Source organism: Pleurodeles waltl, chromosome 9 (genome assembly GCF_031143425.1).
Source record: "Pleurodeles waltl isolate 20211129_DDA chromosome 9, aPleWal1.hap1.20221129, whole genome shotgun sequence".
NCBI lineage: Eukaryota > Metazoa > Chordata > Amphibia > Caudata > Salamandridae > Pleurodeles > Pleurodeles waltl.
In genome coordinates this window covers 881,224,371-881,238,558 of record NC_090448.1, presented here as the reverse complement: position 1 = coordinate 881,238,558, position 14,188 = coordinate 881,224,371, and the positions used below count along the sequence as shown (strand labels likewise).

At 41.5% G+C, this 14,188-nt stretch overlaps 1 protein-coding gene across 1 annotated transcript in view; it reads left to right on the top strand.

The window, feature by feature from the left end:
- TRIP11 (thyroid hormone receptor interactor 11) overlaps window positions 1-14,188 on the top strand; it is a 354,044-nt gene that overhangs the window by 134,314 nt on the left and 205,542 nt on the right. Inside the window, exons 6-8 of the mRNA XM_069208196.1 lie at window positions 2,153-2,318; window positions 3,539-3,889; window positions 6,803-6,843. Of these exons, the coding sequence (XP_069064297.1) occupies window positions 2,153-2,318; window positions 3,539-3,889; window positions 6,803-6,843 (558 nt within the window). The remainder of the gene's footprint in view (window positions 1-2,152; window positions 2,319-3,538; window positions 3,890-6,802; window positions 6,844-14,188) is intronic.

Genomic DNA, 14,188 nt, shown 5'->3' with positions numbered 1-14,188 from the left:
TTTCAATGTAGTTTTTTCTATTTTTCTCTGCTATTTACTGCTGTTTATTTCCCTAAGTCCAGTTTTTGGGGGCTTAGGTAGATATTTATGATCTATTGTGATTTTATAATATAAAAAAAAAAAAAAAAAAACTTGCATAGAAATAAAGCATTTTAGCCTATTTATGATTATAGCCTGCATTGCTGTTTTACACATGATAATATGTATGTATTTTATATATATGCTCCGGGGTCCCCGCACAAGGGCGGGAATATTCAATGTTTATGACTTTGATGAGGATACCCCTGGAAGAGAACTAGGATTTACAGGTAAGTAACTTATCCATCTTCCCTACCTTAGGGGCTTTAGTGGTTGGTTGCAGTGCACATCTGTCTTGCTCTTGAGCAAATTCTGGCATTGTTCTGGATGAGTATTAACCTGACTCTTAAACATTCAATATGTATACTATAATATTGTTTTCTATCAGCTCCACTAGAGATTCATCCTCTTAATGCACTTGAGTGTGGGCTAGTACACTGTAAATACAAGCGTCTTCTTTTTGGCATATATTCGGTACCCTGACTTTTCACCTAATCGTGTAGCAGTAACTAATCTGAGATATACCTCTATTCCTGTATGGACAAGTGGCTGATTATGGACAGCCAGGCCAAATCCTCTGATAGATTGCCATTGGGTGCACTTTGCCTGTGCCCTTATAGATGAGAAAGTGGGTTGTGCATTCCCTCCTGCACTTGGCATTGGAGTTGGCATACATTTTGGTGGTTTCAGATGGCCTCCATGAGTTGCAAGCTTGAATTGGACAGCTAGTCCCATCTGTGTCTTCTCTCACCCCTGGTAATTGGTCCTTATCCGATGGTTTGAAGAGCAGTACTTTGTGTTGTAAGCTGTTTCCGGTAACCCTATCAGGAAGTGTCCCTGATCCATGACTGATTGATATGTGGGTGAGAAGCAATACTGGGTTAAGATGAAGTGTGTGTTTGTGGAAATATAATTGACAAAGCAATTATTTCAGTGTTCTGAAATTTGTATGACCGAGACTGAGGGTAAACAGGCCTTTCACCAGATAAACTACAGCCATAATTAATTAAAACAATACTCATGTACCAAAAACACTACATCCATGCCTGGTAGCTTTCAGCCCCAGTGCATATTGCCTATGGATGGTTTCTTTGGGAAGGCTAGAACGTGTTTCTCTGTGTTGCAAATGTGGCAAGGCTACAAAAAAGTCATGAAGAGGCTCAAAAATGGGCCCTTGACGAGCAGGTGGCGTACGAGAATTGTTGCCGATTCTTTGCGCCACGGGGACACCCTTGTCTCCAAGAAACAAATAAGTGCAACATATTCAAGTAATTGATTTGATCGGAATCTCCAACTTACGTGGTGTTATTCTCTGACTCATTGAATTGTGAGTGTCCACTTTATCTGACCCTTGATTGGATTTCAAAGTGATACACATGTACCAAGCAGGATCATGATTATGACTGCATTAGAGGTTCACTCCTACCAGCCTTTCTGCAGCTTTGGCTATGCCTCAGAATATTCTCTTATGCTAGAGCAAGGGGGTGAGGTGGATCATGTGACTAAGTAAGAAGTTTTACTTGTAAAGCATTGCACACTAATTAATCCTGCCATTCTTCTAAGCCTATCAACCTTTCTTGGTCAGTCGAATTCTCCTTATTTTGGTCTGCTGTGTTGCTGCTACATTAGGCTGAAATAGAATGATCATAAATTTGGAAAACTAAATGGAGGGATGGGGGTGTGTGTGTTGTCCAGGTCGTGGCTGAACATAGAGTAGGTATTCCAGATTATTTTCTCTGGTTGGATAGATGCTTTTTTAGAATTGCTTGGCAGACTTCCCCACAACTAAAACCTACAGATTACACTGTTGTTAATAACTTGTACTGACATTGCCAAAAATTGGTTAACAATGCTACCAATTAATTTCTGTGTTTGCAGTGTTCATAGACTACAGTCTTGCAAAGCACTAATGGTTTGGGGTTTTCTTTATGATTATGGTTCATAATGCCTAGAAGGAGAAAGTAGACTTTAGATTTTTTTTCTGTTTCACTTTAATGTCAGTCATTTTTATTACTTCTGGAAAAAATCAAAACTATTATTCCTTGTGTGTTTGATTGATATTTTAACGTTGTAGGAGCTACAAAAGAAATTAAGTCAGGAAATAGATGAGCATCAACATGAGGTTTCAGTATTGCAGGACGATCATCGACAGAAGCTGTCTGAAATTACTCGCAGGCATCGTGAGGAGTTACGTGAATATGAAGATCGAATTGAGGAACTGGAAGAACAGCTACAGCAAGGTACTTGTGTGAGAGGTCCTGTCCCAGCTATGTTTCTCATACTTTTCATCTTTTGTGAATAGTTGCATCTTGTCTTAAAAATCCTCAATTTGTTGTGTTGCATTCACTTCATGGACGTTATCACAGCCGGAGGTTTTGTTAAAGGTGTAAATGCTTGAGTCAAAATAACATTTGTAACTTTGAGCTAGATAATATTCCAGGAATGATACAGAACATAGGACATTGTAGTAATCAGGGTCCTGTGGATGGAAGAAATGGACACAATAAATGTCTACCCATGGTTGGTTAGTTAAGCAGTCGGAGGGAACAGTTTCCTTTAGAATATACAATATGTGTTCAGTCCCTGCAGTGGGTCAGACCCAAAATAGACACTTGTAGTGCTACACTGGCTATTTTTTTTGCCAGCAATACTTAGTCGATGTGTGTTCCAAAAAAAATTGCAACTTTCTGTTCAGAATCGCTGCACCCTTTTTGTTTGAAGCGTAGGTAAATATACGAGGTCTTCCTACTTCCATCAATGTTAGGGTGTAAAACAGATCCCCATCCAGTTATGTGGGAGGGGAAAGCAGGACAACAGAATAAGAAAAATGTCCTTTATCGTCATTTCAGTACAGTTATTTCTTGCTGTCCGTCCTCTGCAGCGTCAGCTCAGCCTACTCAGCAAACCAAAATGTGAACATAGACAGTTGGTGATCCATAAGTAGGGATCCTCACTAGGGTGCTCCAAAGAGCATTTGCTTTAGCATCTCCTGAAAAAGTGACAGCATTCTTTTAAAGGCCTCTTTTTTAGTTCTTCCTTTGACCCAAACATTCCCCAACCAGTTGATATGATAGGAGAGTAAGAACTAAGAGTAATAAAAATGAAATTTTCTACAGGCATGTGATGTTTTTCTAACCCTTCAGAGCTGCAGTCCTGATTGCTTATTTATTAATGATGGGCTTGTAACTGTTTACCGTATTGACATGTCGGGTTATATGTGGGTTTTGGGAGCTGCTTCTCATTTATAAATTGACAATGATGATGACAAATGAGTTATGATTATATTAATAATATTGGTAAGACTTTGATATTTTCTAAAAGGGATTTAAATGTACTCACAACCTGTTCAAGGTGTTGTTATTGAGAATTTAGAATCGTACTTACCATCATTTGATGAAGGCCTTGACTCTTGCTGCAATATACCTTTAGTCTGATCAACTTTTGCTTTTATTGGTTTTAGGTAGCACATCTGTTGGTGCCGGTGAACAATCCAATGTTCTGGAGCTGCAAAAGAACCTTCAGATCCTAGAAAGGGAAAAAACTGCTCAGTCTGAGAAGGTCAAGGAAGTTGAAAACCAAGTAAGGGAGATAAAGGAGCAGCTGTTGTCTTCAGAATATGAGAAGGACTTGCTGTTGAAAGAGAAGGAATCTTCAGCTCAGGAGTTAATTCGATTAACACACGAGTATGAAAGAGTTAAATCCGAGTTAAGTTACCCACAAAGATCTGCTTTGGAGAGGGAAGCTTTGGTAAAGGAACAAGCAACATCATCTACAGATGAGGAGGTGCTTCAGTTACGACAAGAACTGTCTGGTAGGGAGTCTTTAAGATGAAATACATATTCTTGTGTGTATCACTGAATGTCATTTTCTTTGTAAAGTGAAATTATAATAGTTGGTAAACACTCTTTACAGCAAGCTGTCTGTAGGTGATGAGATATCTAGATGATTTGACCTACAACATAAATGATTTTAAACTTGACATGAGTTCTGTGAGACTCGTCCCTCTCAATAGATGTTCTGGCTGAGCATTTCAGACTCTACTGCACTATCATGTACGACTGTTGCAACCCATGAAAGTTAATCTGGGTTTAGTTCACAACAGTGTGTGCGTGCTTGTACAAACCCTATGTATATCCACAGTGAACTGTAATATTTCATATTCCATAATGAGCTAGGTTGTTCCAGCATAGCTCTTTGATATTGCTGTACCGTCCTGTTAACATTAAACCTTCTTGAATGATTTGTCACTGAACACTGAACAAAACAGCTGCACTTATTGATGCTGGAGCACTTTTGGGACTGGGCTGCTGCCATCAATTTTACATCACAGAAGCCATTGGGATTGTGAAAAATCCAAGCATCACCAAAAGTTCTGTAAACGCATTCAACAGGACAATGGTAAGGGATATACTATGTAGCTGGTGGTGCTTTTTTTGGAGAACACTGTCACAAATATATTACTGAAGCATGGTGTGGTAGTGCACTGTCATTTACAGATAGCACATTTTTCCATTGAAATGGCCATTGCATTTGGTCAGACATACAGTTTTACCGAAATAAAAGCCCACAAATGATAATATGTGGAAATCAGGTTTCGGAAATAAGTATGACTTAATTTGTTTTGATCCTGTTAAAATCTTTGCTTTCATCACACTTCTGAATTACACATAATTGTGCTTGATATGTGATTTTTAAACTGCTGATATACTTTGAAACATTTGTACAGATCATTTGAGAGAATTTAAATGTTTGCTTGTTAGAAAAAAAAGGTGACATCTTACAGCCTTTTCCTTCAAACTACCTCTCACACAGTTAACTTTACAAAATGATCTCACTTTGCAGCCTGAGAAAGTAAACACCAATCTCCATGTTAAATGGTCTGCCTATTTAGGCCGTACTACTTTTAACATCCTTCCAGCCAGTAACCTGATGCAAATCGAAGCGTTTAATAGCCTCATCATTCTAAAAGAAAATGTCTTTCATTTTTAGCTTGAGCTTTGGTCGCACCTTAGAGTCATTCATGCTAAAGCTATTGAAGGTGCTTCTGACTCAGGGGGATACTGATGTGTTGGAGGCAGTGCTTTGCTTTAACAGAGACAAGGGTGAGTTGTGAGGGTATCAGAGATGACGGGTACCCGGGACCCATTTAGATGAATGAGAGAGAATACCTGCTTCTCTGCAACCTTTGACACAATCCATTGGTGGTGTGCTCCCTCTAAAATACCTCCAAACTATGAAGGGCGAGGCAGTGGCATAGGAGAGCTCTAGCGGCCCTCATGCAAGCAAGCAAAATGGGTCCCACCTGTTAGTTGCAGAGGGCCCCTCAGAGCACTTCATCTGCTGCACTATTGAGAGCTAAGCCCTTTGGGTATGTGTCCCGGGGTTCGATTAGCACCTAAATACTGGCACGCAAGAAAAGCATTTTGCTGCCATAGGAGGCTCCTGCAAACCGTGGGCAGAAGAACGAATGATGGAGATATTTAAAAGAATAAACAGCCGTTTGCCAGAGGAAGAGGATATTGCGTAAGATTTAACCTATTTCTTTGAAGCACTGCAAATGTTACCAGATAAACACACAATTTAAAGGTATTGGTTATTCACCTTTTAAACTCCGGCATGCTTATTTTTTGGGTACTCCAGCACCCCTATTTCCAGCTCCTAGGATACTGAATTTCACATTTAACGTGTAACTCTCAACGCAGGGAAGAGAACTCGTTTATCTTCACTGAGGCACTGTCACTTTAATAAGAGCTGTTACTGTCCAGTTATTACTAATTGTCATTATACTCCTGCTGGTAACTGGAAAAGTGATTCATTTATTGGCTAGAGCCCAGCTTACAAAGAACAATTTCAATAAGGCAACCTCATTTGAGAGCCATTTCATTGTTAATTATACAAATTTGTACCTGTTTATCTTGTGAAGCCATTCGAACACGAGTGATATACGTAGCTGGAAGTCGGCACAATTTCATGTTTTTTTTTAATGAAGAAGTAGGGCACAAGTTGGCAATTATGCTAGTGCTCACTCAAAAGTCAAAGTGCCACATCAACGAAATCCACTCTAGCAGCAGACGTGCGAGGCCTGTAATTCTGGTCTTGTCTACACATTACTGTTCTGCTATGCATACCAGGACACATGCACAGGTCAGGCAAGTAGTACTCACTAATTTGACAGCTTTCGCCTTCCACCCACCTCACAAACAACTCCTAACATAGCTGCTTGCCTTTAACAATCGCCTTGACATCATGTATGCACTTACAACCCGGCCTCACTGGACAGTTACAGAGCTTATAAATATAGCTGAGCGGTATATGAATGACTTCATAAGGTTTAAAAGAGGCCACTCTACACAGGGGCTAATTCGTGGGACGTTGTGACACAACTTTTAATGCGATAGGAAAATATCGTTTACAAACTTGGTATTTCTGAAGGTCGTATATGAAAGTCTTACTCCACTCGTCAAGTGGTAAAACTCGTGTTACCATAAGAAACAATTATCCTCATTGCTTATTAATCAGGCCTTTCGTAGAATCTTTTTATTTTGCATATTTGACAAAGTTTGCTGGGGGACAGCTGGGAAGAGTAAATTAAAGTGCAGACTCAGTTAAATGCTGAAAGACTCCTTGTATGAAAATGTGGCCAGTGTACAAATGCAGCACTAGAATACCTCAATTTAGAAAACCATATGCCGAAACTTGATTTTGTAAATTTATTGTTTTGCAGATGCAGAAAACGAAATAAAGAGACTAAACTGTTTGACTCAGGTAAAGATAACAAATGGCTCTATGATGTTCCCACAAAACGTGCTAAAGGTGTGCTTAAAGCAAAATAAAAAAAGTTACGTAGATCGCATTTTAGTGTTTTCAGTTACTGTTATGGGTTGGAGTTACGTTTAAAGAACAGTTAACATTTGGTGTTTCAATGCAAGCCTGATAATATCGTTTTATGGATACCTTCCGATCATGTATGATACTGGTAATAGCTTCAAAAACAGGTCTCAGCCTCTTAGCTGCTGAGGATTTTTTTTTTTTTTTTTTAGATGTACAGGGTACTTTGCGATGATGCATTTGTATCTTTTTTTCCACATAAAGTTTCCACACCAAATTTGTGTACTTTTCGTCTTCATTCTGGGGATTCTAAAGGTTCCCAGGTGTGGTAGATTTCCCTTGAAGGCACCGATAAAATACCCAAATATAGTAAGCATTTTTGGGGTGAGGGGAAATCATTTGTTTTTGTTTCTTCTTTCTAAAAATTGTATCAGCTTAAGGTTTGCTATGCTCGGATCTTTCAAAGTTTCTAAAAAGGTAGACACCCAGAAATGTCCAGGGTGGTATGGCTTGCGTGGATCTATCTACTTTTTTTTTTTTTACCCACTATGCCCTTCAAACTTTGGCAACAAACATGCATCTTTCCCACATTTCTGTGACCGAAGCTTCTGGAAGTTGCGGGGATCCCCAAATTTTCTACCACCCAACGATCCCATACTTGTCTCGATAAAATTGGTACCCCAGTGGTGTGGGTGTGCCAAGTGCCTGCAACAGGAAAGGCCCTTAAACTCGACATGAACTGATCAAATCTTTCCACTCAAAACCTACTCTTTTTACAAAGTGGATAGCTGTGGATTTCTGTCCTGCCTCAGCCGCTACCAAGGAAATCCTTCCAAACCCAGACATTTCTGAAAACAAAACACAAGGGAATCCAGGGTGGTGTGACTTATGTGGATCCTATGATGCATTCTTACCCATAAGTCCTTGCAGACCTCAAACCTTGGATAACAACTTAACTTGCATTTTTCTCACATTTCTGTGAGATGAAGTTCCAGAAGCTGTGGGGAACCACAACATTTCTACTACCTAGCGTTCTCACACTTGTCCCTATATAAACGCTACCCCACTGGTGTGGATAAACACCACTTAACTGCATCTCATGGTTACAGAATTTCTGTCCTGCCAGGGGAAGTGAGGTAGCACAGGTCCATGCCCTTAGGGGGGTGCTCCCCACCTAAAACATAATTAGAAACAATATTCCCTGGTGCCTAGTGGCCTTTTTGCTACCGGGGGAGGGCGGAGGCAGATTGGGGATAAACACCTGCCTGGGTTGAGGGTGAAATGCAGGCACATGCTTTTGGGGGTCACCTCTCCCCATCCAAAACACCAGTAAAAACAATATTCTTGGGTGCCTAGTTGGCTATCTGCCCCCCAGGGGGGCAGTTTGGTGGTAAGCACCCCATAGCCACCCTGGAAGAGAGCAGAAAGACTGATCAAGATAGGAGGAGCACAAGCCAATGCCCAGGGGTGCTGCTTCCCTCTCCACAAAGATTCCAGGTCTTCTAGAGGAGTGGATTCCTATTTGGGAATTGCATGCCTATTGTGATCCCACATACAGGTATCCACTAGCGATGGAAAATGCTGGAAAGGAGACGTTCTTTCCTTTCCAGCGCTGCCTCTTTCATGTTGGTAAGTGTTGGGAGGCAGGTTTATGACTTTTGTTTTACTGTGAGGTCAGCACGCTGTATGTACTGTTGTTTCAGCAAAGCAAAAAAAAAATCAAACTCTGCACACAATGGAAGCTTTTACTTTACATTCCAAAGTTAGATTTTTATTTGGACATTTGTCCTTTCTGCAGGGTCACTCCTGACTTTTTTTGTTGTTGCCTTTTTTCTGAACCCTATCTGTGCTGGCTATAGAACTCTGTGCACTTTACCTCTGCCAACCAGTGATTAAGGATTGCGGTCCTCCTTTCAACATAATGAAATTGGTATACACCTGTTTGGTTTATTTTATTTGCCTGTAAGTCCCTACTATGTGGTACCAAACAAACCCAGGGCTGGTAAATTAAAACGCTATGAGTGGACTGCAGCACTCATTGTGCAATCCAATAAAATGAAACTTTAAAGCATGTCTCCAGGCCCTCCAGTAGACTGGCTGTGCAGGTTTTACCCACCGCTCATATTAAACACCCTTTTGATAGAGCTATCTCTTCCTTTTAAATATTTATAAGTCACCCCTGTGTATGCCTTATCACCCTTTGGGCAAGATGCACAGGCTTTAAAAGTAGTACATGGAAAAGTTTAATGTTAAACATGTCCATGCAGTACAAATGCCCTCAAAACTATTTTCACCTGTAGCAGGTATTTTGCTCTCCCCCTCCTACCAGCCAGTAATCAACATTTCAGTGGGTGTGAATGAGTTGTGAAGACCTTTTGTGTGGGGTGGTATTTTGTTCCCTCAGCAGGATGTTCTGTAGGCTGGGTTCAAGGACTTAATTAACTTCAAAGAGGCCTGCCCTGTTGCATGCCGATGTAGCTAACACCCAGGCCTGCACAGTTCTTTTTTCCCTCCAGCCAGACTGGTCTTCCTCACAGTGGGCCCTTTTTGACCTCACAGTGTTAGATCCTGCTTGACAGACCTGTGGGGGGGTTTTCATGTGACATTTGGGGTGCACTTTAAAGGGGGGAAATTAGAATAAAAAAATATAATGTTTGAGTGTGACTATTGTCTGTTTGCTGAAAGCTTATCTTTGTTCTACAAGACTTCTTTCCCCGAGTCTGTTGGGGGTAAAGGGACTTCCTAACACTGGTTCTTAGTGTTAATTGTGGGAGACACAAGGATTACCATAGTACACTAACTCCCTCCTCCCCCCACCCACCCACCAACCCACCAATGCACACACATCCCCCTGAGGGCCTAAATTTAGTGTGACCAAAGACTTTGGCCTTCTTGAAAATGGCCACATTGGGTAGTGTTTACCCTGGGTAGTGTTTACCCTGGGTACATTTGCTTCAATAATTAGAGCGTGCCCAGGGGTTATTCTCACCGCTAGCTCATGCCAGGCATCAATGTGGGATCTCCAGGCACTCACTTCGGAATATTCCTGGACCTGTGGAAGATCAGAAGAGGACTGGAGTTGCTGTCTGATACCCAAGAAGAGCCTAGAAGACTGGATCTGCTGTCCTTGTTGTACTCAGAGCAAAGAAGTGCACTCCAAGAATTCTAAGGCTGATGTGACCTTCTGTTAAAGCTACAGGGAAACATCAAGCTTCAAGAGGAAGCTGGACTTGTACTGTACCCTTCTGTTGGCCAGTGCCTTGCCACCCTGTTAGTCTCTAAGTGTGTCCCCGAGGTCTAGGGGGGCTTTAGAAATGTACTCCTGTGTCAGATTGTGACTTAAAGGGCTAAAATCAGAAGGTAAAATCTTTGACCAGGATGAACCTGGATAGTATATGCGACCCACGCTCCATCCCTGTAATCATCAAATTACGCCTAGATCCTCTTTTCCGTGACCACTGACTATCATTGGAACTTTGTGTATCTTGGCGCTATTTCTGATTAAAATTTTAAAATCTCATGTCCCTGGTAGCTTTATTAGATTTTTGTAATTTTGGTGTTTTGATTTTTAAATTCTACTCTAATTTTCTTATTCGTTATGGGACTTTTATTGTTGTCGATTTCAATTTCATTACTGTTTTAGTACTGCACAAATACTTAACACATTGCCTCTGAGTTAAGCCTCTGTGCAATACCTATATGTGGATTGAGCTCAGGTTTATTTAGTGACTTTAGTGGATCACCACAACAAGGATTGTGATTATTACTTTAGATTGGTGCTTGCCCCATTCAACTAATAACCCATTTTCCTACATGTTTCTTTTAACTTTACGGAGGACGACCCGTTGAGATCCTCAATATTATTAAAATAGTGCGTAAGACATTAATGTCTTGTTCTCCAGACTAAAAAGGTTAAACAGGGATTTACAACCCTTATTCTCAAATTCCTTTTGCATATGTATTTAGTGGCTGTATGTTCTTTTAGATATCTATCTCTCTGACTGTCTGTTTTTATCTGTTTTTTGTTTATGGTTTTCTATAGCTCAAACATGGCCCAAGGGAATTATAGCACTTTCCAAGAAATCAGGAATTTAGCTATGATAAACAATCAACATAAGCAGTCAGTTAAATCACAAATTCTGAAAAATCTGATTAAATCAACGAACATTGGGCAGGGGAACTTGGAAGGTGCTAAAATGCAGTATTCCCGGTTACAGCCACAGTGTTTTTGAAACTGGAGAATTGGGAGCAGTGGTGGCCGGCAGCTTTAGGAGGGAGGGGGGTGGGCGGGAAGCACACACACTCATTCTTACAAGCACCCAAATCCATTAACAACACTCCTAACATTCAAACATGCAAGCATGCACCAAACATTCATTTTAAAAAAGATCACACACTCATTCTTTCACACACACACACACACCCGCACGCACATCCATTAACAACACTCATAACATTCAAACATGCACGCACGCACCAAACATTCATGTTAAAAGATCACACACACACTCATTCTTTCACACACACAAACACATGCACATCCATTAACAACACTCATAACACTGATTACATTTAAACATGCACGCACGCACCAAACATTCACTTTAAAAGATCACACACACTCTTACTTTCAGCCTCGGAGGTCCCAGGAGGGTTGGGACTGCTGCCTTCCCTCATTGGCTGACCTTAGGTCCCAGCCTCGTCACAAAGTGGGATGGGGCCAGTGAGACTGCTGACCCCACCCCACTCTGTGTCAAAGTGTCACTGATTGACACTCGTCCTGGGCGCTTCAGGGCTTAAACCTGAAGCTCCCAGGTCAAGTCACCTTTGCTGGGCTGAGGAGGTCACGCCCATAGGAGCTGTGACGTCCTCAGCTCAGCTCAGGCAGCCAGGAGTCTGCGCAAATCGTGCATGTCTGCTCCTGGCTGCCTGACATGAACATGAAGAATGTCTGTCAGGCTGACCTTTGTTCAGCCTGACAGACACTCTTCATGAGGGGCAAATGGTGGTGGGGGGGCGTGGCCCCTCCACCCTAAATGACGGGCCGCGCCTGATTTTGAGGTCCTTATTTAAAGGTAGCAAGACAGGATTGTGTGTAGAGCTTGTAGAAGTGGACTCAAGTTCTGGCAGTGCAACAAGGATATTGTCAGCCTGCCTACTTGTAATGGTTCTGTCACAATTTCAATTGATAGCTGTTTTGTGTTTTCAGAATAACATTGGTGACATGTTAGCAACCAAACTTGACCAAAAACATTTATCTGGTTGGGATTGTACCAGGTTTCGTTCATATTTGTAAAAACGAAATGGGGGGAGGTGGGGGTCATAAAAGCTGCGTTTCCCGTTTTAACTCACAAAGGAATGAATACTTGATGTCCACTACAGAAAAAGCACTGAAAAGAAATAAACTAAAGTTGTCGGTAAACTAGAACATTATGCAGGAAAGTTCCTTTGCTTGGTTTGTGTTTGTTGGGTGGGCTTGAAACGAATATTGTGGCAGTTTTTATATTTTTCCCTTTTAACCTTTGCATCATTTTTCAAATGTGCACGAAATTTGGAAGATGCTTAGCATGTTTGTTACTTTTGTATTTTTACATTTGTGCAAAATCTTACAATGATGGCACAGCTAAAAAGTGTAGGGAAATACGTGTTTATTTCATAACAGCTTTAGCATCATTTGACGAGTCCACGTGAAACTTGGTAGATATTTGTAGTCGTTTGGTGTGGCAAGTTTCGTTCAGATCCATCAAGGGGCTGCAAAGTTAAAATAGCTGAAACAACTTTCATGTGCTGTTTAATGAATTTGTTCTTGTTAAGCTGTTACCAAGTTAAGCCGAGTGCAGAAATCTCGGGTTACATACAGATATGACAAGGGGGCAAAGTTGTTATGGTTGGGAGCAATCTTTGATTTGCTAATAACTTTGGCACAATTCTTATGGTCCTGCGCAACATGGACACATGTTTAACTTACTGTTGTATTTCAAATTTCATGTAAAACTGTCAAGGGTGAATGTCACAAATGTTTCCAATCTCAGTTCCTATGGAACTCTTTTCTGTTAGCTACAGAAACAAATGTTGATCGAAGCTATGAAAATTTGGGAGATACTTACATCCATGAGGCGTGGGAGCTTCCCTTCTCGTACAAATGCCTCAATGGCATGAAAGAGGTCTTTCTTAGCGATAGTGAATGCGAGACTTCAGTCACCCATTCGATGATTTGTAAGCAGCTGTCCTTGCATGGGGCGTGTAATGCCTCTGTTGCGAACTTGGCTTGCTATCTGAAGGGAGTTCCAGTCGCCTTGATTAAACGCACATTCCAGGTGCTTTCAAATGGCAGCTACGTCCTCCTCAATAGTGAAGACTGTTGTGGCATGCGGGCCGGAATAGTTTACGTTGTTTGGGTCTCTAAGATCGTTACATGCTGCGGGAACGTTTTGTTCCCCCCACTAAATTTAGGGAGGTAGCAGATATTTGGCCTCACATTGCTACTCCCAAGATGAATTTTGACAACAAAAACATTTTTAGGCTGACAAGTGCAGCAGAATGTTTATCGGTATAGATGAGACAATGTTGGGTGGTAGGAATTTTGTGGATTCCTGCAGATTCCGGAAGGTTCCATCCCAAAAATGTGGGTAAAATGTGTGATTTCCAGCAAAGTTGGAAGTTTGCAGGGCATTGTGGGTAAGAAAATGGTGCTGGGTGCATGTGAAGCACACCACCCTGGAATCACCCAGATGTTTAGCTTTCAGGTATGTCTAGGTCTTGTGGATTTTTCTACATGACAGCGTCCCACAAAGTGCAGCTGTCACCATTCCAAGTGGGACGATTTTGAGTTAGCCAAGCTCTCATGTCCGAAATGTAAAACTAAAACACAAAATAATCAAATGACCCTTGCCCAAGGGGCTGCCCCACCAAACAAAACACACACACTCACACTAGTCCCTGGTGCTTAAGTGGTTTCTGCGCCCCCCTGTGGGCAGATTGGCCTAATAGAAATTGGCCGATCTGCCCCCAAGGGGAGCAGAAATGACCTAAAATAAATTTGCCTCCCAGGGGTGTGACCCTTGCCTAAGGGGTTGCTGTCCTTGCGTTAAATCGGCACCAAAAAAAAATAATTCCTGGGGCCTAGTGGTTTCGATCAGCCTAATAAAAATAGGCCGATTTGCCCCAAGGAGGGCAGAAATGGCCTAAAATAAATTTGCACCCCAGGCGAACGGCCCTTGCCTAAAGAGTCGCTCCCCTTGTGTGAAATTGACGCAAAAAACAAAAAATCCCTGGTGTTTAG